Consider the following 26,087-nt stretch of genomic DNA (forward strand, 5'->3'; position numbering starts at 1 on the left):
TCTGTTAAATTCGTGGTTAGAAATATTTTTAATTACCTCGTGGTTGCTCGGTGTTGAAAAATAAAAAGTGCAAGTTTATAAAATAGTAAAATAGTTTCTTAGATTTTCGTCAGTTCGTCTTTCGTCAGTTTTCGCGGAGTGTATATTGTTTAGTTTGAAATGACCACATATGCCGATCGTCTCGTGGTCATAAAAAAAAAAAAAAAAAGTGAAAGTGTTTGTGCAAGTGCTAGTGATTATATTATTAAAAAAGAAATATATATAAAAAAAAATTAAGTGATATATTAAAAGTGAAATAAGTGTTCAAGTGTAAAAAGTGCCTGTTGCTGTTTTGGGATTATTATTATTGCTGAGAAGATTTAACCGCAAATTAAAATGGATTATTGGAGACTACCTTGACAATTTCTACATGGCTTCGCTGAGAAATGGAATGGAATTTATGTGGATTATTGGAGACTACCTAGACAACTTCTTCATGGATTTGCTAAAAGGATATGATGGAATTTAATTGGATTATTGGAGAATACCTGGACAACTTCTACTTGGATGTTCACTCGCAAAAGGTAGGTTCCTCTAGATCAAGATTGACTAGTTGTAATTTTTAACCTATCCCGGAAAAGTGCTTCAATATCCTTGAAGTTTCAAAAAATTGTTGCTATATTTTTTGAAACTTCTTGTCGTTCCAAATTATTATTTTATGTATAGATTTATTTTGACTAATTTTTACAATAATTTACATTCAATTTAAATGCCAAATTAAATAGTTGTAGTGTAAAAGTCAAAATGAATCGACCTGGTCTATCTCAAACAGAGTAGACGAGGGTGATTAGGACATTATTATCTATCGTGAAAATTTATAATAGATAAATTTTCACCCTATTTTCCATTCGCGATGTATGTTTATATTTTTGATATTAAATGCACTTTTCCAAAAACAATAATCAAATTTAAAGTATGTTTCAGGATTTTTCTGTTTCAGTTTTTTATATGTTTCAGCTTTTTATATGTTTCAGGATTATCAGGAGTTCGAGTTATTCAGAATTTTAATATTATGTTTTTAATGTTTCAGGATTTTTTCTGTTTCAGTTTTTTATATGTTTCAGCTTTTTGTATGTTTCAGGATTATCAGGAGTTCGAGTTATATTCAGAATTTTAATATTATGTTTCTAATGTTTCAGGATTTTTTTTGTTTCAGGATTTGTATAATTAAAAATTTTTTTTTGTTTCAGATTTTTATAATTTTCAAGACATTTAATATTTGCTGAATTTCAAGATTTTATAAAGTGAAAAAGTGAAACATGTGATAATAATATTTAGTGATAGTGACATAGTGATTAAGGCTTAGAAATGTCCTATCACAATAAGTGATAGTGGCATAGTGAAATGAGCCTAGAAATGTCCTATCACGCATTAAATAATCAAAAATATACCTGCTGCTATGAGCGCGGGTATATAGTGATGTTTATATATTTATTTTTTAAACCCGCGTGCGTCCGTACTTGCTGCTTTGAGCGCAATCGAAAAATTTAACAATCCGATCGAAACAATTCTAGCTGCAGCTAGAAAATGCGCGCGAAAAGTGGAATAGGTCTACTGGAGAAACCACTTGATAAAAAAAACGAGTCAAGTGTCTTACCTCCCGGGTGACTAGGAAAAGACACGTTTTAAATTTACCTGTAATTATTTATTTATTATTTTTCAGCTTCTACAATTTAATTAAAACCTAAATTAATATCATATAGTATAATTTTCACTTGAAATAATTATCAAATTTAATTAATATCCAATGAAAAATTAAATAAAATAATTTATAACTTTATATAAATATAAAATGACAATGTAAATAAATTATTTTAATTATTACATTTTAAAATAGTCAATATGTAAAAGAAAATGAAAAAAAAAAATTTAACAAAACAGTAAGACGAATTGTATGTATATTTTTATTATGTAGCAAAGTGTTAATAATTTATGAGCGATGCCTTTATTCTTGATGTTGGTAACATATGCAGCAATATAAATAAACTATGTATAAATAAAAAACTTGTGATGTCATTTATATTTAAATAATAAATAATAGAAATTTACAGGAAAAAAAAAAAAAACTTAAAATAGCTTCAATTTCAATGAAAATTAATTTAAATATTATTTATTTTTTTTTTTTTTTAAATATAGCTATCGAAGTATTTTTAATTTTTTTTTTTCAATGAAATGATTTCTGTGATTTTAGTTCATCGACCTCAATGAGATTGACACTTCATGTTTAAACTTTTGTATCCGCCGAAACTTTATGTACCCACTGCACAAATTTTCTCGAAAAAAAAAAATTGTATTTACTGCTTCCTATATGTCTTCTTTTGATACACAAAAATCATTTCCAACAGTTTTAATCGTTAATAAAAAAACTTGTGTAGTACGTTTTCCAAGTGAACAAGCAGCATTAAGACAATTACTTGGTGATGATAAAACACGACGATCGAGTGTTGAACAACATTGCAATTACTTATATATTATGTTAATTTAGTTACTAATTAAAAGTTGAAATTTTTTAAATAAAACAATAGAGGTTTTCATTTATTCGGAATATTTTATATTACGTAAAAAGCATTTTAGAAATGTTTAGCTTGCCAACTTCACGACGCTTATGTTGTTTTTTTTCAATATATATTTTTTTTGTCAACAAAACTAATTTTATCATAACTTTTATTTTGTATTTAATTTTTGATATAATCTAGTGTTTTTTTTTATAACAAATAAAAATGGTAATAGTTTAATTAATTTGTGAATGATTCAATACAATTGATAAGTATATTCACGTATTTTTCTTGCTTGTAGGAAAATGATTATTTTGAGTGTCATCCACGTCATGGCCGACTCCATAAAAGTAAATCATCGGGTCCAAAAAAATTATTGAAACAACAAAATGTATCTCATTGTGAATGTACAAGTAAAAATCCAAGGTAAATTAAATAATATTATATTATATTTAATTTTAAAACTAAATTTGTATATTATTCAAGATTAAAAAAAGTTAGAAGTCCATTAACTTGTCATAAAGATCGTGATTGTCGAATAAATTCAAACGAAAATAGTGAAGAAGAAAAACCATCTTTTTTAAATTCACCAGGCTTATCATCAATTGCTGAAGATCAAAAAAATGGAAAAAATATAAATAAAAAAATAAACAAAGTTATGGAAGATGCTCTGATACGAGAACCTGATGGTTTTATTAATGAAAAAAATATTTCGGTAATAAAAAAGAAAATATTTGTTGTTCTTGATAAAAATATATAAAATAATTATTATAATTTTTTAAGCGTCACATTGGAAAATCAATGACAAGTACTTCAACAACATCAGATCAAGATGACAATTCAGATGAATCAAAAAATCATCATGAAAATCACAGTGACTTATCACATTTAATTAAACTCCGGTGGAAATATTTAAATCAAATTCAACATGATCTCAAGTGTCTTCATGATTTAGAAAAATATATTGAAAGTCGTATTACACCAAGTTTAATTTTTCAAAACAATTCAAGAACTTCAAAGATTATGAATTCAACAAAGGGTCGTCCTACAACACGACATAATCGCTCTAATAATTTTTTGTAACGAGAAAATATATATAATTATAATTTTCTTTGCTCAAATAGTTTTATTTTTTTAATATAATCGAAATTTAATTTGAAAAAGAAAAAAAATATAAAGCCAACTATTTTGCATGTTTTTATTTTTTTTCCAGCTATTAAATTCATCAAAGGATTGTTCTAAAAATTAGTTAGTTAATTAGAAGAAAGAGTCTAAACAATTTAGAAAAAAAATAATAATCCGCTGGTGCTATTATTCAAATAAATAAATTCAAATTTTACCTAATATAATGGCGACGTAAAAGTTGTTGATTTAACATCAGAGATGGCATTTCGATTTCGATAAAAATCCTTTCTTCATATCCAACTATTTATTGTTTACAATTATGATTATTACTATTATTATTATTATCTATTTTCATATGACATATACATATTTTTTAAATGGATGGGTGATTGTCAAATATTAAAAAATGTCAGTGAACTCAGTTAAAGTTGGTGACAGAGTCCAAATAAAAGACAAAGATTGTTATGGAACAGTAGCATTTACAGGTCATCCATCATTTGCAGCTGGCAAATGGATTGGAGTAATATTGGATGAACCAAAAGGAAAAAATAATGGTACTGTCAAAGGACAGGCTTATTTTAAGGTTAGATTTATTTGACAGCTGCACCTTTAAATATCAATAAACAAGAAATATTTGTTAATTATAAATTTCTATTTTTAAATCTTAATTAACAGTGTGCTGAAAATCATGGAATGTTTGTACGACCAATACAGCTCAAACTTTTGGATGATGCTGGAAATGTCATGGATCCAACAAGTCCTCCATCTGCTATCAATGATGATAGTGGAGCTGCGAGGGCAAGATCACGTCTTAACAAGTAATTATTATTTTACATTTTAGCTAATTTACAATGTACAATTATGTTTTTTTTAAACTAGATAATTTATAATTCCAAAATCCAATATTGATTTTTAATATTTTATGATAAATCAATAATAATTTCATGCTAGCACTAGCAGTCGCAGGAGAAATGAACCTACCGCGTAAGTTCCCATGACTTATTAAGTCATTCCTAAATGTTTAAGTTTTCTTTATTCAAATTTTGAGTTTAAAATTAATAACAACAATTACACACGGTTCTTAAAAAAGAAAAAAAAATTTCTCAATACTTAAATGACCTCATTAATAAATCGATTAAAAATTTATTCATTTATTTTTTTACAACGTCTCTGTTACTGGAAAAGTAAAACAGATTTATTTTATTACTAATAAATTAATAAAACATTTTTATTTTCTTTGCTAATTTACGTTTATTTTTTTAAAAATAAAATTATTCAAACTCATTGAATAAAGAGTTCTAAAACATTTTTTTCATCCTAATTAAACATCCATAATTACCTTTTTTTATTTATCTTATATTTTAAACTAAACGCTGCTTAATTAATAAAGAATTAGAAGAAAAACTTCACCAGTCAAACCAATCATTCAGCATACTGAAAAACTAGCTGGGTAAGATAATAACACAAACAAAAAACAACAAATTAATATCCTTTTTTTTGTGTCCAATTAATCCTATGATAAATTGTTTTTTTTTGTTAAATATTGTTGCTGCTGCTTTGTATATTGTATAATTGTTTATATACAACAAAAAAATAAATAAAATAAGTACACTGAGGCTACTTGTTTTCTGCACAATAATGTCAAATAATAATTGATAATTTTTAACAAAGAAATATAATTTCTTTCAGCTCAAGACTGTCACTTGCTGGCAGTAGAAGTCAGCTGAGTTCACCAAGTGTAGAAAATTTAAATGTATCACATATACCACAATTAGAAAGAAGAGAATCATCAATTGGTATTGAATCTGGTATTCCTTTACCAACAACAATTAAAAGAGCATCATTTGTTGAGGTATATTTTTATTTTTAATAATAATATCTCAAGATATTATTAATTGTTATATTTAATTCCTACCTGCACATTTATTTTTGTGTCGATAATTAACTGAGACTCTGAACTGATAACGTGACAACAAAAAATGATACTACTTGAAAGTGTGAAGTTTCGTAAATGATTAAATTGAATTTAGATTGACAACGTGCGTGTTTCAGAAGTCCCCTAGCACGAGTTCATCTCCCGTCAAAAAGCAAAAGGCTCAAGACGATCGAAATAATGTAATTAATTTATTAAATGTTTTTAACTCAAAGTTTAACATTTATGTGTCTCTCATATATAGCTATTAAATAATCATTTCATTTAGCTAAATATTCATCTGGTTAATATAATCCCAGTTTATTCAGAAACCTAATTATTATGCACAACACAAAATTGCCTCTAAATTAACACGGTTTTATTTAGTTGTTATTTATTTATTAATTTTTGTTTTTTATATTATTCAAAATAACAATAGTTCATTGAAGCAACGATGTCATTTAACTCTCATCAACATAATACTTTCACTTTCACAGTATTTTTCATTATGTTTATTTATAATATTAATTTGATGTTTGTTATTCAGTTTCTTTTTTTTTTCTTAAATCTAAATAAGACTGACTTCTAGAGTTGCTGAACATGACAATTGTCTTAATCATTAACGCTCATGTGCAATGATGTTTTTGTTTTTTTTTTCTGTTTCGAAAATTGCAGAAAAAAAAAATTAAATAAAAAAAAACATCTATCAATGTTTTAATTAATTTACAAATTGTCATTTGTATTTTTGTTAATTTTTTTTTTTTTTGTATTTTACTGTAGACTGGATTTGTCGAGACTTTAAAGCCACATTTTGTACCTGGACAAGCTATGGCTGGTTCAATGTCATCTGGTATTGGATCAAATAATGAAGAAAAACTTTCACATTTTCAATTACTTTCAGAAAATGAAAATTTAAAATCACAGGTAATTTAAATAAATGTAATATTAGCTTTTTCATTTGTTAATTATAATTTTGTTTTATTAAAGGTAACTGATTTAAATGAAAAGCTAGAAACTTTACGTGTAAAAAGAATGCAAGATAAAGAAAAATTGAAAGAATATGAAAAAACAAAACTTCAATTAGATCAATTGTTAGAATTTAAATCAAAAGTTATGGAAAGTCAAGGAAGTTTACAACGTGAACTTCAACGTGCACGTCAAGAAGCACGTGATGCACAACAAGAAAAAGGTAATTATCAAGATGAAATGGCTGATTTAGCTGAAACAGTTGAAATGGCAACATTAGATAAAGAAATGGCTGAAGAAAAAGCTGAAACATTACAAATTGAGCTTGATCAATTGAAAGAAAAACTTGAAGAAAAATCACTTGACTTAGAAATTCTGCGTACAGAAATGTCTGAAAGAATGGGTGGTAATATATCAACAAATACAACAACAAGTTATGAATTTAAACAATTAGAACAACAAAATATACGTTTACGTGATACACTTGTTAAAATGCGTGATTTATCAGCTCATGAAAAACATGAATTTCAAAAATTACAAAAAGATCTTGATCAAAAAAAATCTGAAATACTTGAACTTGGAAGAACAAAAGAAAAATTATCAGCACGTGTTGAAGAAATGGAACATCAAATTGCTGATTTACAAGAACAAGTTGATGCAGCACTTGGTGCTGAAGAAATGGTTGAAATGCTTGGTGAAAAAAAAATGACATTAGAAGAACGTGTATTAGAACTTGAAGAAGCTGTTTCTGATCTTGAAGCATTACAAGATATGTCTGATCAACTTGCTGAATCATCAAAAGAATTAGAACTTGAATTACGTGAAGAATTAGATTTAGCATTAGGTTCAGTACGTGATGCACAACGTCATAAAGAAGCAGCATTAGAAACACTTGCTGATCGTGAAACAACAATAACAAAATTTCGTGAATTAACAAGTCAATTACAAGAACAATGTTTACAGTTACAAAATCGTGTACAATCAAGTGAATCAATGCAATCTGGTGGTTCAGCTGATCAACAGCTAGCTGAAATACTTGATTTCCAAAAAACATTTGCTGAAACACGTGCACAAACAAAAGCTGTTGATTTAGAATTACGTAGACTTGAAACTGAAGAAGCAAGAAATCATGTTAAATATTTACTATCATTTATGCCACCAACATTTATGATACGTGGTGGTGATAATGATGCAATATTAACTCTATTATTAATACCAAGAATGACACAAAAAACAGATATATTAATATCACAAGTACGTGATAAATATCAAACAATTGAAAAAATTGATCGTTCATCATTACTAAAAGGACATACAGTTGATCAGTATACATTTAAATCACGTATATGTGGACATATGTATGCATTACAAACAGTATTAGGTTGTTTCGAATCATGCTTAAATACTTGTAGTCCAGATAATTTATTAAAAGTTGGAGCTGTTTATCCGGAAATGTTGGCACAAGAAAAATCATTAGATTTTTTCATTCAACTTGCTAAAAAAGATCAACTTGATGAAAATGTACCACTAGAAGGTATTGAAAAATGTTCATCATATTTTTCAACAATGTTTTCAGTGCTATTTGGTGAGTGTTCTGTGTCAATGTCAAATCAAGCTAAAATGGTTATGAATGGTACGAGAACATTATCATGTATTTGTGATGCAATAACAACTGAAGCAATTGGTATTAAATGTCTTATTGATGGTGATTATGGTGATATTGGATTATTATTACAACATATTGAAACAAATTGTGAAGTTATACAACAACATTTAAATTCAGCAAGAAGAAGAGTACCACGTGATCAATTATTAAGTAGTAATATTATTAATCTTGGTCTTGATAATAATTGGAGTGAACAATTTTCAGCTTGTTATCAAAATTCAATTAAAATAACAAAAACATTACAAGATTTATTAAAATCAGCATTACAAACAATAACAATTAGTGGTGATTTTGATACTGGTATTGATTCATCAAAATTAAAAGAAATGGCTGCAATATCAACTGAAAAAATATATGATACTGATGATCTTGGTCCAGTATCAACAATTAAATCAAGTTTAATAACATTACAACAATTAGCTGCAAATCTTGCACAAAAAATGGCTGAATGTGAAAATGAACTTGCAATAACTGGACAAAATATATTACCACAAAAAACTGATGATAATAATTTAATATCACCAATAAATATTAGATCACAAATTGTTAAAAAAGAATCTGAAGAAACTAAAATACTTGCTAGAAAATTAGAAACAAGAGATATTGATGTACGTGAAGTTAAAATAGCATTACGTGAAAAACAAGAAGAGCTATCAGAAATGTCATTGAGAAAAGAACTTGCTGAGAAAAAATTAGCAACACAACAGCATGAAAATGAAATGAATATTGAAAAACTTAAAAGAAAACTTGAAGAAGCACAAAATCAATTAAAAAGAAAAGAAAAAGAATTTGAAGAAACAATGGATCATTTACAAACAGATATTGATAGTCTTGAATCAGAACGTGGACAATTAAAAGAAAAATTAAAATCATATGGAAAAAAAACAACACCAATACCAGGTATACCATCATCTGTCAATGATGGAATAAATATACCAACAACACCTGGTGATAATACAACAACATCAAGTGCATCAATAAATGTTACATCATCTGGACAATCAAGTCATGATAATCGTCTTCTTGTACAAGAAATATCAGCTTTAAAAGAAGCATTAAATAATGAAAATCGTTTAAAACAAAAATTATTATCTGAATCATTAAAAAATAAACTTGATGCACTTGATCCAATACCAATAATAGCACCAGTTAAACAAGTTGATGATAAAATACAATTATTACAACAAAAAAGAAATAAACTTATTAAAGAAATACATAATACAATTGTATTTCCAAAAATACCAGATTTAACAAAAAATAATAAACATTCAGATGAAATTGAACCACCAGTTATTGAAAAAATATCACCAGCATATGAAATTATTAAAAGACAATTATTAATTAAAGAATTAGGTAAAAAAGTTGAAGATCTTAATAATGAAATATGTCAAGTTAAAATAACAAGAACAATGGGTGGACAAGCACCAACTAATTTTGGTATATTTCCATGTCCTGAAATGGCATCAGCAATGAGAGAAAAAAAACAAATAATTGCTGCACAGATTAATATTCCATACAATGGACCAAATTGTGTGCAATCAGTTAATGTTGGAACAAATGAATTACGTCAACTTCATTCACTCTTAACTTACTAAAGACTCGAAAAAAAATATTATACATAAAATAATAACAATAATAATAATCATATTTATAATAAAATTAAAAAAAAAAAAAACATTGCTAATTAATTTGATAGAAAATTTAATTAATTAACAAAAATTTGCAATTTTTTTTTTTTTCATTTAGTTGCAATTTAAAATAAAAAAAAATATTTATTTTAATAATACTCTATCCAATTAGTTCACAAAAATATAAAAATAATTTTTGTGTTATTTGGAAACTTTAGTTAATTTTAAAAAATTAATATTATTATTTTTTCAAAACCAGTTCTTTTTTTGTTTTTCAGACGTTAGTTTGATGTGATTAACATGATGTTTAAATTGTATTTGTTTGTAATATATAATGTAATTAAAATTTATGCATAAAAAAAAAAGAAAAAAAAAAACGATTATTTAATTTTCCATAACAAAATGATCCAACAATTAATTATCATTTAAAATAAAAAAAAGGCAAAAAAGATGATAAATTTTTTTCGAAATAACTGTTGATCTTTCACAAGTTTCTTTGACAGAAATAAATATTAATAGTAAAATAGCTTTCATCATAGTGTCTCAAAATAGTTATTCATCTATTGACTCATTATTTTTTAACTTAAATTATTTTCAATTGTAAAAATAACTTGAAAAATAAAAAATAAAAAAAAACAAATTTGCCTTTTTTTTTATTTTTTCGAAACAAATATTTCTTTGGCATCCAATAAGATCATTTACCTCACGATAATATGAGTTTATAAATACATGATAGATGAAAAACAAGAGCATAGTACAATTATTATTAATAGAGACGAATGAGGGGCATGAGGGGGAGGAACATTTTCAAAAACTTACAATAATCTTTTTATGAATTAAATCTGCTGAATATTTTTTAATATGAAATAATGAGTAAGTCAATTAATGTCACATTTTTTTTTTTTTTTTTTTTTTTTTTTTTAAAGCAATAATAATAATATTAATAATAATCATAATAATAATAATTGTTGTGTATTTATATGTATGTACATATATGTATCCACAAGATTTTACAAACACATACATACATTTTATTAATTTTTTTTTTGTATTTCTTTAGCAGCAAGTGCATGTGTAACATTTGTTTGTTTAATTATAATTTCACGAATTATATTATCATTTTTTAATTTTGTTGTATTTTTTTTTTTTTTATATTTTACACTAAAATTTGTTTTTAATGTTTATGCACTTTCTTGTTTCTTCAATTTAATTTGTTGAAAAGAATTTTACTTTTTTTTTTTTTCTTCAATAATATTGAGTTTATTTATTTTTTTTTTTTGTTATTTGTTTATTATTATTTAGTTTTTTTTTTTTTTTGTTTTATTTTTTCTATAATGTTATCAACTAATTTTTATACATTCATACTGAAGTACACTTTCACATTATTTCATGCACACGACAAAAATTCATTTAGTTCATTTAATTCATTTGCTACTTCATTTCAACATTCCACACACATTATTCATTTTATTTATAATAATTATTATTTAATTAATAATTATTTCTCATACACGATTTAGATTTTTTCTTATATTTATATTTCCTTTCGGCTTTGTTTTTCATTTTTTTTTTTCGTGTTCACATGATTAATTATATATATAAAAAAAAAGTGAAATAAAATAAAAACGTAATTGTTTTTGTTGTCAATTTAAATTTAATTATGATATTTTTTTTTAACTGGATTATTTGGTTTTTAACCAAAATTAAAAAAAAAAAAACAAAAAAACAATTTCTAGGATATATGAAATTCTTAATTCTAGTGCCGTTTATTTTTGTTAATAAAATAATAAGACTGACTTATTCAAATTGGAGATAATTATATTTTTTTTTTCCTATCATTCGGTGTGTTTCGTTATTTAATTGTTTTTGATAAAAAAAAAAAAAACCTGCCACTACCTTTGTCTTGTCTTCGCCACACATCCTGGCCAGAAATTATCAGTGTTTTTTAAATTTATTTTATTTAATTTATAAAAAGAAAAAAAGCTATATTTTTCCACTCGTTTTTTGTTGATTGATAAACAACCAAATTTAAAGAATGTCGTTAATAATTTTATGATAATCATATTACACATTTCACACACACATATTCGTATATCACTTGCCGCATTGAACTTTGATGACACGTTGCGAACTTGAACTGTTTTTCTTTTTTAATTATTTTCTTTCTTTCTCTCTTTTTTGTTTTAAATATTTTTTATCACTCGTTTTAACTTGACATTTTATTTTTCACATTCATTTATATAAATTGTTGTAAATTTTTTTAATAATTGTCTTTAATATTACATTGAAAAACACAAATTTCACTCAACCATTTTTCTTTTTTATTATTATTACTATCATTATTTTTTTCTTTTTTAAATATATATAAACAAATTAATCGTGGATATTTTTTTTTTTTTTCTAATAGGTATTTGTAACAAAGTGAAGACTACATTTGTTTTCAAGCGATTAATTGAGTGGATAGAAAAAATTAAAGATGCATGTTAATAATGCATAAGAAAAAAATTGATTAGAAAAAAAAAAAATAAAAATATATGAACGAATGAATGAATGATGTAGCCGAGTGAATATTTATCATCTAAGTTTGTTTTTTTTTTTCTTGTTTATATTATTTTTGTACCAAAATGTAGTGTAGTTTGATTTCTGATTTTAATTAATTTTTTAAAAAAAATTTATTTATCATCCATATCCGTATCTTATAAAAAAAAAAAAAAAACAAACAAAACGCAATAATTACTTGGATTTTTTTTTTGTTTTGCGTTTTAATAATTTTTTTTTCTTTTTATTATTATATTTTGTTATAATTTTTAAATGTTTTTTTTTTTTTAAATATACTTTAATTATGCATTGTTCCTTGATTGTTCTTCGTGTGACCCCTTTACGCACGGTTGGTTGATTGGGTTAACTGGGTATATGTATCAATTTGGATATTGATACCACTGCGATCGCATTTGGATTTGGTGCTATCACACGGAGTTAGAATGTTTAAGGCGCTCCTGTAACAAATTCGAAGAGACGACCAAATCACAATGAGGGTATTTACAAAATTTTAAAATTTATTATTATTTTTTTGTTTGTTTCTTTTGTAAATTGATATATATCATTCTGGGCATTGCCAGGAAATTATCTAAAGATCCATAATTAATTCGCAAATTAATTCACTCATGCTTTAGTCATGCTTACAAATTTTATAGAATAAAAAATACATATTATAAAAATAGACCAAAAGTAAGATCACTGACAGTGCCCCGAAAATTTATAATAGAACCGAAAGATAATTTTTATGCATAAATAATATTTAAAAAACAAATTAAAAATATATAAGAAAAATTAAGAGTGGTACTTTACTAGCCAGGTGTGGACGAAGGTGTTCAAGAACAGAAATTCGAATCCTTAATTTACACATTTTTTTTATCTTCTATTTAGCATGTTAAAGAAGAGATAAAAACAAAATAAATAATCCTTGAAAAATCCCGTTGATCAGTGGTCAAGACACAGAAAAAAAAATTGATAGAAGAAAATAAATTTGTAGTGGCGGTTTTCATCAGATTAAAACACACGAATAAAGCCAGATAATATATTATTTATATTTTTAATTGTTCCTTGTTTTTCCATAAATTTCAGAATATATAAATTTTGTTGTTTTCTTGTATATAAATTCTCGAGGGATAATGTCATTGAATTTTTAGCATTTCTTGAGAGTAACTTCAACAGGTCGAGATATTTTTTTCATGTCATTTGCTGTTGATGATAATTTTAATTTTTTTAAAAACACATTTTACCGTTTAACAAAATTTTTCATATGTATTTATATATTTAAATATAAATACATATATAAATTAAATGTAATTTATTTTATTTATACTAGCTGTGACTGGGAGTAACTTTTCACTGGTTGTTATTTGTTTTTCGTCAAATATTTCATACGGCTTGTCTGGACCACTCAATGTCCAAAAAAAAAAATTTATTCACGTAAATGAAATCAATAATTTTCTACTCAATGTAATGATTACTAATGAACAATGAATTTAAAAATGATTGTTGAGAGAAAATATATATTATAACGGTGGTGGTCCGGTGAAGCCGTCATGTGTGTTTTTTTTTTGTTTATCGTTATCAAAGAGTGTGAAGTAGATGAAATATAAAGACAAAAAAAAATAGATAGATAAAGCCAAAATAAGAAGAAAAAAATAATAGTTAATATACGTAAATATATACATGTATATGTGTAGAAATGAAAATGTTGTAGAAAGACGAAAGTGAAAATATATTTAGATAAGATCTATCGATTCTCTGGCCCTGACAGCCTGTGCGTTGGCTTCAGTAGTTGTCTGCTGACCTTGTCCAGTTGTTCCAGGCAATGCTGTTGCTGCAACACCAGGAACAGTACCTGATACAGATGTACCAATTTTTTGTTTCAACATCGTCCAGTCAAATGTGTAATCATATTGATGATTCAAGGTACGGAACAAAATTCGGAAGAGTTGACGTAGGTACATGTAGTCGGGACTTTCATCAAAACGAAGACCTTTTGTATAATTTATGTACATTGCAAATTCTGCTGGAAAACCCTGAAAAAATAATAAAATTATTATTATAATAATAGCAATAAATAATAATGATACTTCAAGGTATTATCTTTCTATTGTTCCAGCAATATAATAACAGTTTATTTAAACTTTCTTTCTTTCTTTCATCATAGCTTCTTGAAATAATTATTTTATCTATTGTTTTTATTTTATTTTTTTTTTTGCTTCAAAGACAATTGACCGTTTTGTTGTGTTGAATTATTATTATTATATTTAGTTATTTTTAACTGTGTTAAATGACAAACGCTCCTCAAATTTTGCTTATTTTATTGAAAGAAAAAAAACCTGACTATGCATAAAGAAAAAAAAAAAATGATGGACTCTACCAATTGGTTTAAAAAATACAACAGTTGGAAATTAAAAAAAAATTTGAGCAATTCAAGGATAAACTACTTTTCAATGGTTCAAGGCTGTATGTGAATTTATATTTCCTCATCCAGTTTTAAATGATTGTAAATTGATAGTTGTGTAATGATTTTATTACTGGCTAAACTAAATTTAATTTATAAACTATTTTTAGAGTAATAAAAGAAATGATTTTTAAATTTACCTTGCAGAGTACTTCAACAGGCGTTGACATTTTTTTTTCACTGATTTTTTCATATTTTTGTTTTTTAGTTGCAGCTTTGAGACCTTGCCAAGGTAATGAGCCACGATTAAAGTACATTAACACATAACCAAGTGATTCCATATCATCACGACGACTTTGTTCAATTCCCAAATGAGCATTTATTGATGCATATCTAGCTGTACCTGTTAAATTTTTGTCTTCACGATAAAGTATGTGAGATCTTGTACGACTATCTCGAAACTTTTTAGCTAAACCAAAATCAATGATGAAAAGCTGCAAGATATTAATATAAATTTCATTATAAATATCAATTAAATCATAACATTGTTTAAATATTTTTCTTTTTGCTTTTTAAATACTTGCCTTGTTACAATGACGACCAATTCCCATTAAAAAATTATCTGGTTTAATATCTCTGTGAATAAAATGTTTGCAATGTACATATTCAATTCTTCCTATCATTTGATCAGCCAACATTAGAACTGTTTTAATGGTAAATCTTCGAGAACAAAATGTGAATAGATCTTCCAATGATGGACCAAGTAAATCCATCACAAGTACATTCCAATCTCTCTCCTGTCCATACCTAATATTCAATATTTAAAATGAATAAACAAAAGACAAAAAGGAAATATAATAATAAAAAAAGAGAAAGGCTAAAGAAATAAAAAAAAAAAAATCAACAACTCATAAATAGAATAAAGATTATTTTGAATCCATAATTACCAGCGTATGTGTGGTATACCAATACCACCATTAAGAATTTTGTATAATTTTGATTCATAAAGCAATTGTGGATGACGTGCTCGTATGTTTTCCAATTTAACAGCAACTTCCTATTGTTTTTAAAAATAAAAATTAAACATTTAAAAATAATAAAATAATATTTACACATTAACTTAATTAATTAATCTCAATAATATATCATCATTTTATAATAAAAAAAAAAAAAAATAGATAATAAAATAACTGAAATCATTAACCATGACTAAAAGCAAACAATGAAATTTCTTTCTTTCACATTTAATAATTTATATATCAAAACAAAAAAAAAAAAAATCTAACAAGTCTGTTTTGTTAATTACATAGTCAAATGATTTACCAAGTTGATGTATTTTTTTGTTTGTTTTATCGTTAATAATATATATCAAGTAACAAGATTTTTTTAAATATAAAAATAAGAAATATAATAACAGTAAATAAATCAACAAGATGCTCTGGATTTACAGACGTCAAATAAAGATTAGTATAATAATAATAAATAAAAAAAAAAATATAAATTGATAATAAAAATAAATATTGAGTTGATAAAAAAACTTAATGATGATTTAATTATGTTGTTAATGATTTAGAGTTATATATACATATCTCAAAAAAGCTGTATGTATAAAAAAGACAAGAAAAAAAAATACTAGTAACTATGGTAAGTCAAAGTAAACGGTATTCTCACCTCGCCATTGGAAATGTTGATGCCAAGATAAATGTCGCCAAATGATCCTGATCCAATTTTCCTCAAAAGCCGGTACTTTCCACCAACGACAAATTCAGATTTACCAAGCGGTCCAACAAGCATCGCCATGATTCCTGTCTATTTTTTTCACGACCTCAAAGTTCGAAGTAGTAACCAATAAATCCAGTCACCAACAAAACACGCACACTCAATTTTTTTTTTTTTTTTTTTTTCTCTTTTTTCTCCCGTTCAGTTACTGCCTCGCCTACGTGGTTCTATGATTTTTATTCTGCCTCAGGTCTTGAGCAGAAAAAAAAAAAAAAAAAAATTATAATGATAATAATAATAATAATGAAAAATATCCTTTTTGACAAACGTGTTTCCCCAATCTTTCCAGCACGGAGAACACACGAAAAAAAAAAATATATTTATATAAAAAAAAAAAAAGAAAATGTGTTGAGAAAAAAAAAAAAAAAGATTATAAAATAAATTTTCTTATTATAAAAAGGACATGAAAAATGACTCACTTCAGTATGAAGCTATTCTATTGTATTTGTTTTGTCATTGGTTGATACTTTTGTATTTGTATTTTCATTGGCTCATGCATAATGTACATCGAGTCACGATCGAGTATCGACTAATCGAATATTCGATTGCGGCCATTTAACTTAATCAGAATTACCAACTGTGGAAATATAAAATTACTGGATAAGGCTGAATTTAAAAAACGTAAAATAATTGTGCTAATTGTTTTTTGTTATAAAAAAATTATTTTAGAAAAAAACTGGATTTAATATTAAGTGAAAATTTATAATTTTTGAAATCATTTTTAATTAAGTCGATAAACATGATTTTAGTTGGTAAATATACTTTCTTTACTCAAAATAAAAAATCCTTAACAAGATAAATATTAAAATGAATAAAAAATTATAAATAATTGAAATAATAATATTAATTTTAGTAAAAAAAAAATTATTGAAACTGTTTAAAATTGAAAATTGCCTTGTTTTTTTTTTTACTTATTTAAATTTATTTATATTAATATTATTAATCTAATTTTATTCTTCAAGTTTTTTGTGTAATTTAAATTTAGAAATTTAGCTATTGTTTAGTAATTTTCATTTTTTACAATTGGTTACTCTGTTGACTCTGATTGGGCTAAATGGCGAGGAGCGCGAATATTTGCAACACGCGGTTGTATTTTAAAAACATTAGAAATCATTTAAATTTTCTCACTTACAGAATAAATTAATTTCATGGTTATTCAAATTATAGAGCAATAATCCTACAATGATATTGATTCAAGTCCCGATTAATTAAAAAATTGAAAAACAATAAAAACAGTTGGAATTTAGATAAGTAACTTATCGAATAATTTTACATTGATGTAATTTAAATATTGGAGCAATAATTTCACGAAATTTATTTCGTAAAATATGATTTTAAAAAATGAGGCTTTTAGCAAAAAAAATACTGAGTTTCATGTCCACTCTAGTGGGAATATTTATCCACTTTTTACACTATCTTTTTTCAAACGAAAAAATAGAGAAACTCTTTGCTTTTTCATTGGAAAAAAAAGGCGATGAAAATGTCCAAGTTTTCTTTACTTATGGCTCAATTTTGGAGAAAGTGGATAAATATTTTCACTAAGACAGGTCAAGTTAAATTAAAAAAAAATAAAAATAATAATCAAAATTCTTGTACAATAAAAGATTTATTTTATTCTATGGCTCCTGGATTATAATATATTCTACAACTGAAACTGTAAATATACAGCACTGTAGCCAGAGAATAACATTCTCATAAAAAGAACACGATCGCGCAAGCGGACGAACAGTCTCGTGAAATAAAAAAGAACGGGAAAAAAAAAAAGAAAGAAACAGTCACAAAAAATAATAATACTCAGCCAAATATTTGTTGTACATACAAGATGGTTAATCCGTTGCTTGGGAAATTTAATTTTATAATAATAACAATATTCCTTAGTGTTGAAAAATCACAATTTTTTTTTTTTTTTACTTGACTTTGATCACTTTGTTCCAATGACTAAGTTATTAGAAGAACACAGTAGGGAAAATAATAATAAAATAAAAAAACAAAAAAAAAAAAAAAATAAATAAATATATATATTACAATCGCGACCGAAGCCAAAATATGTTGGGCGGCCTCAGGTCGTCTACCACACTACTTGTCGTTTTTGATGACCGTTCTTGAGCCGTCTTTACTCGTCTATCTCACTTTCTTTGTAGTCGCAAAACGACGATTATTTCCACACATATACATATATAAATAATATATATAACAACACAAATGATCACAGCTGAAATATGCTGAAAAGACTTAGTCTGGCGAAAGTCACTAGTAACAAGTTATATCGTTACAGATCCCACCAATGCATCGACATTTTTATACTCTTCTTTAGGCTGGACGACGACGACGACACAACGAGTTATATATGTATACTTGTCTCAATTTTATATTTAATTTAATATAAAAAAAAATAAAAGAGTTATAAAAGAAGGAAAAAAAAAAAAACAAAATAGAGGGAGAAAGAAAAGTTATTGGTAAAATATATTAATGAGTATTTGGAACGGGATAAAAACGAACAACAGTTAAAAAAAATATGACGGACTCACTGGCACTCGCGAATCACCAGGTTGGTGATATGAGAACCGCCTCAAGAAGACTGGGAGGGTTGGGTGGAAAAAATAGAAAGAGAGAGAAAGAGATAAAATGATGACTTGAAAATCGAGACTCTTTCGATGGTAACCGAGAAGTTAAAAAATGGGCACGGGGTATGGAAACAATGGCGGTGATGTTGAAATAGATATATATATATTTACCGAGTGAGTTTATTATAGAACGGAAGTGATGTTACACGCCATCATATTGCCAAGCCTTAATTTGATTGGTTGATTTTTTTTATAGTACAGCGAGAATATAGCTGATAGTCAGTTACGATTATTAAATATTATGGGGAATTTTGGAGATTCGAAATTATGGAATTTCGATGGAGCTATGAATTTTTTAAATTCAATTAATATTACTATGAAATATAAATGCAATTTGTATTAATATTAATTGCAATTGATGGTTTAAATTTGAATGAATTAGAAATTTGAAGATATAATTTGATTGATAAATTGGTAATGTAGCTTGTTGATGATACAAAACCGATTACTGCTCAAAGGATTTCGATTTTGGCAACAAAGTATTAACAACAAAAATTTAGGATCAAAGAACTTTTTTTTTTTTTATAAAAAAAGTCCATAGTAATATTCGAGAAAATATAAATGATATATTTTTATGTACGACTTGAAACACGGTATAACAATTTTTGGAGATTTATGTTCGGAAATGTTAAGTAGCCTAGTTAAAATCATACATGATTTATCAACTGTGCTGTAATACTTTCTTTGTCGACAAAATTTGAAGGAAGATTAGATGGTCTATTTTGCTTTAATATTGTCCAGTCAAATATGTAGTCATATGGTGTATGCAATTTAAAGCTCAACATTCTAAATTGTTGGTAGAGAAACACGTAGTCGGGACATTCGTCAAAACGAAGATCTCTTGTATACTGTAGATACGTTACAAATTCAGCTGGCATATTCTAAAAAGAAAAAAAAAAAACAAATAAAATAAACATTTGATAAATAATATCCATTGTAGTATTGAAATAATATACAAGTGTTTAATGTATATTTTACCTTGCAGAGTACTTCAAGAGGTGTTGACATTTTTTTTTCACATATTCTATCGTATTTTTGTTTCTTGGTGCCAGCTTTGAGACCTTGCCAAGGTAATGCACCATTAACAAAGTACATTAATACATAACCAAGTGATTCCATATCATCACGACGACTTTGTTCAATTCCTTGATGAGCATTTATTGATGCATATCTAGCTGTACCTGTTAAATTTTTATCTTCACGATAAAGTATGTGAATTCTTCGATGATCTCGAAACCTTTTAGCTAAACCAAAATCAATGAGAAAAAGCTGCAAGATATTAATATAAATTTCATTATAAATATCAATTAAATCATAACATTGTTTAAATATTTTTCTTTTTTGCTTTTTAAATACTTGCCTTGTTACAATGACGACCAATTCCCATTAAAAAATTATCTGGTTTAATATCTCTGTGAATAAAATGTTTGTTATGTAGATATTCAAGTCTTTTAATCATTTGGTCAGCCAACATGAGAACTGTTTTAATGGTAAATTTTCGAGAACAAAAATTAAATAAATCTTCTAACGATGGTCCAAGTAAATCCATCACAAGTACATTCCAATCTTTCTCTTGTCCATACCTGTTAATTCATTCATCAACAAATAAAAATAATACCAATGTTGGTAAATCATCTTATTCATTTTATAAAAACATATAAAATAAATTTTTATTTACCAAAAAGTCCGTGGAACACCAGGACCAACAAGGTATTTGTATAATTTTGATTCAGACTCCAACTGTGGATGACGTGTCTTGTTGTTTTCAAGTTTTACAGCCACCTCCTGAAATTTACAAACCAAGCAAATGTCAAACTTCAAGTTGAATAACATGAATAATTTTTTAAATGTTTAAAATACGATTCAAGTTAAAAATACTTTACCTGGCCATTCAGCAAATTAACTGCATGATAAATAACACCAAATGATCCTGATCCAATTTTTTTTGTAAGTTTATATTGTGCACCAATTATTATTGGTATTGGAGCTTGCCTATGTTGTTCTGCCATTTTATTTTCATCACCTTAATTTATATTTTTTTTTTCCTCAATTTATATCAAATAATGTAGATACAATTTTGTCTATTTGATTTTATGTGTTGAACTTTTTTTTTATTGTCAGCGTGGCTTGTAATTTCAACTGGCTGTGTCTATAAAATAAACAAATATTAAATTTTATTTTTGAAAAATAATGTAAACAATTCTTTATTTATTTTTGTTTATCATCAATTAAGTGTAAATAAAAATACATTTAAATAAAAATAAAAAAAAAAAAAAAACAAAAAGATTTACTCCAAAAATTGCATGTGTTGTAAAAACATTATAAAATTAATATTTTAATTATGGTAATGATATTAATTTCATCATTTTATGAGTAATTTTTTTTTTAAATTTAAACATCATGCAATTGTTACACAATTTATTATTCAATAAATATTTACGATTAGAAGTTTGCAAATTCATTAAAGTCACATGTTTATATATTTACATTTTTTTTTTCTATTTATCTTAACCTTGACTAAAATAAATATAAAACTAACCTCAACCATCAAAAAAATACAGTTTTTAGTCACAATATTGTTCGAAATATGCTTCATCAGTTTGGATGTTATTTGATAAAAAAATTTACAAGATTTTAATTTACACTTATTGTCAATTCAATTTATATTTAATTTTTTAAAAAACTAGTTATTTATATTTTTACCTAAACAATGACGTTTACTGACACAAGGCACACAAGGTCCACAAGGTAATTCTGTTGGACTTTTTTCTTTTTTTTTCTTTTATCAACAATTAGATAAAGCAGTGCCAGCTATCGGCTGTTTATTTATCGCACTTTTTTACCAGCTAAGCATATAATTATAAAAAAAAAAAAATTATTATTTGTAATATTTTATTCTACAAACTACAACTTGTATAAACAAAGAGTTAAAAATAAGCTAAATTTCAAATTAAATTAATAATAATTCATTGAATTAAATATTCAAGTTTATACATCTAATTTTTTTTATATTTTTCTTCAAATATTAAATTAGCTTATTAAAAAATTGACGAGTTTAATACATAATATCAAATAACAATTGAATTTAATGTCAATCAACTACTGTACGTAATTAATATGCAAATTTTATTTGTCAATTTCGTTGAATTATTATTGATTCAATGGTGTTTCCACTCGTGTGATTGTAATTGGCATAGAATTTTCTGGCTTTCTCATCATTATTGACCAATCAAATATATAATCATATTGATAATTTAATGAGCGAAATAAAATATGAAATATTTTACGTAGATACATGTAATCTGGTCTCTCTTCAAAACGTAAATTTTTTGTATAACATAAATACATTGCAAATTCTGTTGGAAAATTCTAAAAAAAAAAAAAATAACATAGAGTTAATAATTTTATATTTAATATATTAATTAGTATGGATTAATTTAAATATGTTTATTACCTCACACAATTCTTCAATAGACGTTGACATTTTTTTTTCTTTAATTTTTTCATATTTTTGTTTTCTAGTATTTGCTCTGATACCTTGCCAAGGTAATGAGCCACGATTAAAATACATAAAAACATATCCCAATGCTTCCATGTCATCACGACGACTTTGTTCAATTCCTTGATGAGCATTTATTGATGCATATCGTGCGGTACCAGTCAAACTTTTTCCTTCATTATAAAGTATGTGACTATTGGTACGTCTGTCGAAAAATTTTTTAGCTAAGCCAAAATCAATGATGTATAACTGCAAAGTAACATTAAAATTAATATTTATTATTACAACATGAAATTGAATAATTAAAAATATTTATTACTATTAACATTATGATGAAGTTCTTACTTTATTACATTGTCGTTTATTTCCCATCATAAAATTATCTGGTTTAATGTCTCGATGAATAAAATGTTTACCATGTACATATTCAATTCTGGTGATCATTTGATCAGCCAACATGAGAACTGTTTTCATGGTAAATTTTCGAGAACAAAATGTAAAAAGATCTTCCAATGATGGACCAAGTAAATCCATCACAAGTACATTCCAATTTCTCTCTTGTCCATACCTATTAACATCAAGATTTATCAACAAAATACATCGTTTTTAATTATTTAAATATAATGAAGGATATTTTTTTAATTTTACCAACGAGTTTGGGGGATACCAGTACCACCACTGAGAAGTTTGTACAGCCTTGATTCATAAAGCAATTGTGGATGACGTGCATGAATAGACTCAAATTTAATAGCAACTTCCTGAAATTATTTTTAATAATATATATTTGTAAATTAGCTTGTAATATTTTATAAATAAAAAATAAATAACCTCGCCGTTTGATGTGTTGATTGCATTGTAAATTTCACCAAATGATCCTGATCCAATTTTTTTGATAACTTTATATTTTTCAGCAACCCAAAGTGGAACTCTTGGATCAACTTGAGCCATTATTATTTATTTATTTTTTTTTAATTTTAAAACTTCACAAGTAATTTATTTTAATCTGGTGTATAGTTTTTATTATTTAATCCGACATTTTTTACTTGTCAACGTGTCATATGACTTTACCATCAAAAACAAGTACACATAAAATAAAAAAATAATAAATTAAATTAATTGAAAATTTTCTAGTTAAATTAGTCGTATCAATTTTATATTTTTTTTTGTCTTTTCACCAATAAAATTATTATTAAAATAGTATAAAAAAAAAAACCAACTGAACAATAAAAAAAAAAAACGACTGGGCTCTGTCCGTTGCACGAGATATTATTTTTTTTTCCACAAAAATTTGTTATTTTTTTTTGTTAAAAACTTTTTAATGATAAGATTATTTAAACGTGACTTTAATCATTCTGTTTTGACGACTCAAAATGTGTGAGTCATTAGTAAAATTTTATTTTTAGATAACGATTTGATTGACAAAGAAAAGTATACCTTTTTGTCGATATAGTTTCTTCAGTATTTTTTTTTCTAGGAAATATTTAATTTGAGTCATTAAAAATTTTATCTATGTGTCAGCTTATTTTTAAATTTATTAAGTACTCGATAAATAAATAACTAATACTATTTTAATACATATATTTAATTTTATTTTAAACTTTTAACAACTAGCAATTAATTAATAGCAAACCTTTTTTTTATAAACTATGTAACATTGCAAAAAAGTAAATTAAACATTCATTTAAACTTCATTAATATTTTCGATACATTTTTTTTGTAGAACATGATGATTCGAGAGTTACATCCAATCAAATATCCAATCATATTTATAATTTAGCTTGAGGAATCTAATTCTCAATAAGCTACGTATATAAAAATAGTCTGGAGTCTCATCAAACTTGAGATTTTTTGCATAATTTAAATATTCCAATAAGTGTGGAAAACCCTGAAATTAAAAAGAAAAAAATATATATTTATTATTTGAATTTACTCAGTAATTTAATAATCATAATAAATATTGCCAGAGTCAAATAAACTGAATAAAAAAAAATAACAAATTACATGTTTTAATTATCTCACCTCACACAGTGTACTGTTGCTTGTTCCCATTTTGATTTCCTTAATTTTTTCAATCTTTTGTTCATTACTGACAGCCTTGATATTATCCCAAGGCAATGAACCTCGACTCAAATATAACAACACATAGCCCAGCGTTTCCAAATCATCACGACGACTATGTTCAATTTTTAAGTGTGTATTTATTGAAGAAAATCTAACTGGTCCTGTTGGTCTAACATTATCACTGTAAGCTATATGTTTGTAAATATGATATTGATCATGAGATATTTTCTTTTGATATTCTTGAGCAAGGCCAAAGTTGACTATGAAAAGCTGCAAGATTATAATATATTAAATTAATTACTATTCAAAAAATAAATTATTTTAATCAATGAATTGATTATACTATTGTCAGTATATTTAATAAAAAAAAACATAAAAAAAACTTGCCTGGTTGTCGTTTGGTTTGTTTCCAATGACAATGTTTTCTGGATGAATATCTCGATGAATAATATTTCTTCGGTGAATGCATTCAATTCGTTGAATCAGTTGATCAGCAATCATGAATACTGTTTTGACAGAAAATTTTCCAGAGCACCATGACAAAAGACTTTCTAATGATAGCCCCAGTGAATCCATCACAAGAACGTTGCAATCTTTTTCTTGACCATACCTTTTTTTTTTTTTTAAATTAAATTAAAGACAACATTAAGCAAAAATTATATAATTAAAAATATGTTTATTTTAAATTAAAAATTACCAATGAATAGATGGAATTCCAATGACACCATCAAGTGTATCATATATTTTTTTTTCACGATATAGTAAAGAAGATGATGCGTTGATTCGCTCAAATTTAACTTCCACTTTCATCTAGAAAAATTAAAATTTATGTAATAACTTATTAAAAATAATAATTATGATTAAAAATTGTACCTGTTTATCTTTTATGTGATGAGCTTCATAAATACCCTCAAATTCATCTGATTCAATTTCACGAATTATGATAAATTTATTATCTTCTTCACCCAAAATTAAACCAATTTTATTACTCATATTTTAGCTGTGTTCTCTTTCCAAGACAGAATATGAATGTGAAAATGTTTTGGGAAAAAATTTATATTATTTTAGAAATCAGGGGACATGTGAATCATCAAAGAATAAACATCATAATAATCATCATACAAAATATCTTTTGATAAATTTTAATTTAATAAATATAAAATAAATTTTGAAAAATTTAAAATTTGTATTTATATACTATTATTGTCTATTTATAAATTTTTTCTAAATTTTAAAATTATTTATTTACTTGATATTTACTCCGGTGAATGTAAATATTTATTACCAATGACAATAAAAATATTTAAAAATATTTAAAGATTAATTATAAGTTAATATTATTTATTTAATCACT

The 26,087-nt window shown here is 25.4% G+C and overlaps 6 protein-coding genes across 16 annotated transcripts in view; 2 read left to right on the forward strand and 4 right to left on the reverse strand.

The window, feature by feature from the left end:
• The first annotated feature begins 2,659 nt into the window (after window positions 1–2,659).
• On the forward strand, window positions 2,660–3,656 carry LOC122847432. The gene is made up of 4 exons (XM_044145101.1): window positions 2,660–2,762; window positions 2,836–2,960; window positions 3,021–3,249; window positions 3,318–3,656. The coding sequence occupies exons 1-4, from the start codon at window positions 2,760–2,762 to the stop codon at window positions 3,615–3,617; spliced, it is 657 nt and encodes a 218-aa protein (XP_044001036.1). The 5' UTR covers window positions 2,660–2,759; the 3' UTR covers window positions 3,618–3,656.
• Window positions 3,657–4,016: 360 nt separating this feature from the next.
• LOC122847433 (dynactin subunit 1) lies at window positions 4,017–10,208 on the forward strand. Of its 6 annotated transcripts, XM_044145103.1 has the most exons (8): window positions 4,017–4,242; window positions 4,335–4,477; window positions 4,611–4,643; window positions 5,050–5,109; window positions 5,349–5,511; window positions 5,712–5,774; window positions 6,352–6,495; window positions 6,559–9,878. In XM_044145103.1, the coding sequence occupies exons 1-8, from the start codon at window positions 4,066–4,068 to the stop codon at window positions 9,796–9,798; spliced, it is 4,023 nt and encodes a 1,340-aa protein (XP_044001038.1). In that variant the 5' UTR covers window positions 4,017–4,065; the 3' UTR covers window positions 9,799–9,878. The 6 variants fall into 6 exon arrangements, with proteins under 6 accessions (XP_044001038.1, XP_044001039.1, XP_044001040.1 ...); XM_044145104.1 differs by lacking the exon at window positions 5,050–5,109 and having other exon boundaries at window positions 4,025–4,242; window positions 6,559–10,208; XM_044145105.1 differs by lacking the exon at window positions 5,712–5,774 and having other exon boundaries at window positions 4,025–4,242.
• A 1,478-nt stretch (window positions 10,209–11,686) lies between these two features.
• LOC122847434 (casein kinase I-like) lies at window positions 11,687–19,762 on the reverse strand. Of its 3 annotated transcripts, none has more exons than XM_044145110.1 (7): window positions 18,369–19,762; window positions 16,442–16,741; window positions 15,718–15,827; window positions 15,355–15,577; window positions 14,971–15,264; window positions 14,171–14,402; window positions 11,687–12,827 (listed from the first exon to the last, which is right to left on the reverse strand). In XM_044145110.1, the coding sequence occupies exons 2-7, from the start codon at window positions 16,568–16,570 to the stop codon at window positions 12,817–12,819; spliced, it is 999 nt and encodes a 332-aa protein (XP_044001045.1). In that variant the 5' UTR covers window positions 16,571–16,741; window positions 18,369–19,762; the 3' UTR covers window positions 11,687–12,816. The 3 variants fall into 3 exon arrangements, with proteins under 3 accessions (XP_044001045.1, XP_044001046.1, XP_044001044.1); XM_044145111.1 differs by having other exon boundaries at window positions 18,344–19,762; XM_044145109.1 differs by having other exon boundaries at window positions 11,687–14,402.
• LOC122847436 (casein kinase I-like) lies at window positions 18,369–21,942 on the reverse strand. 2 transcript variants are annotated; one of them, XM_044145112.1, is made up of 6 exons: window positions 21,877–21,942; window positions 21,057–21,322; window positions 20,852–20,958; window positions 20,534–20,756; window positions 20,152–20,442; window positions 18,369–20,054 (listed from the first exon to the last, which is right to left on the reverse strand). In XM_044145112.1, exons 2-6 carry the CDS (start codon window positions 21,180–21,182, stop codon window positions 19,821–19,823), a joined length of 981 nt encoding a protein of 326 aa, XP_044001047.1. In that variant the 5' UTR covers window positions 21,183–21,322; window positions 21,877–21,942; the 3' UTR covers window positions 18,369–19,820. The 2 variants fall into 2 exon arrangements, with proteins under 2 accessions (XP_044001047.1, XP_044001048.1); XM_044145113.1 differs by having other exon boundaries at window positions 21,713–21,929.
• A 381-nt stretch (window positions 21,943–22,323) lies between these two features.
• On the reverse strand, window positions 22,324–23,620 carry LOC122847907 (casein kinase I-like). Its single transcript, XM_044145764.1, has 5 exons — window positions 23,501–23,620; window positions 23,321–23,430; window positions 23,018–23,240; window positions 22,628–22,921; window positions 22,324–22,542 (listed from the first exon to the last, which is right to left on the reverse strand). The coding sequence occupies exons 1-5, from the start codon at window positions 23,618–23,620 to the stop codon at window positions 22,324–22,326; spliced, it is 966 nt and encodes a 321-aa protein (XP_044001699.1).
• Window positions 23,621–24,235: 615 nt separating this feature from the next.
• The window catches only part of LOC122847439 (casein kinase I-like), a 155,166-nt gene continuing 153,314 nt past the window's right edge, over window positions 24,236–26,087 (reverse strand). Inside the window, exons 1-5 of one of the 3 annotated variants that reach the window (XM_044145120.1) lie at window positions 25,607–25,757; window positions 25,431–25,543; window positions 25,121–25,343; window positions 24,692–25,003; window positions 24,236–24,557 (exon numbers count right to left, since the gene is read on the reverse strand). In XM_044145120.1, the coding sequence (XP_044001055.1) occupies window positions 24,411–24,557; window positions 24,692–25,003; window positions 25,121–25,343; window positions 25,431–25,543; window positions 25,607–25,726 (915 nt within the window). In that variant the 5' untranslated portion in view covers window positions 25,727–25,757 and the 3' untranslated portion in view covers window positions 24,236–24,410. Of the gene's footprint in view, window positions 24,558–24,691; window positions 25,004–25,120; window positions 25,344–25,430; window positions 25,544–25,606; window positions 25,758–26,087 lie in introns of those variants that run through there. The other 2 variants (XM_044145121.1, XR_006373366.1) reach the window with 2 other exon arrangements.

The sequence above is a fragment of the Aphidius gifuensis genome, linkage group LG1 (genome assembly GCF_014905175.1).
Source record: "Aphidius gifuensis isolate YNYX2018 linkage group LG1, ASM1490517v1, whole genome shotgun sequence".
Classification (NCBI taxonomy): domain Eukaryota; kingdom Metazoa; phylum Arthropoda; class Insecta; order Hymenoptera; family Braconidae; genus Aphidius; species Aphidius gifuensis.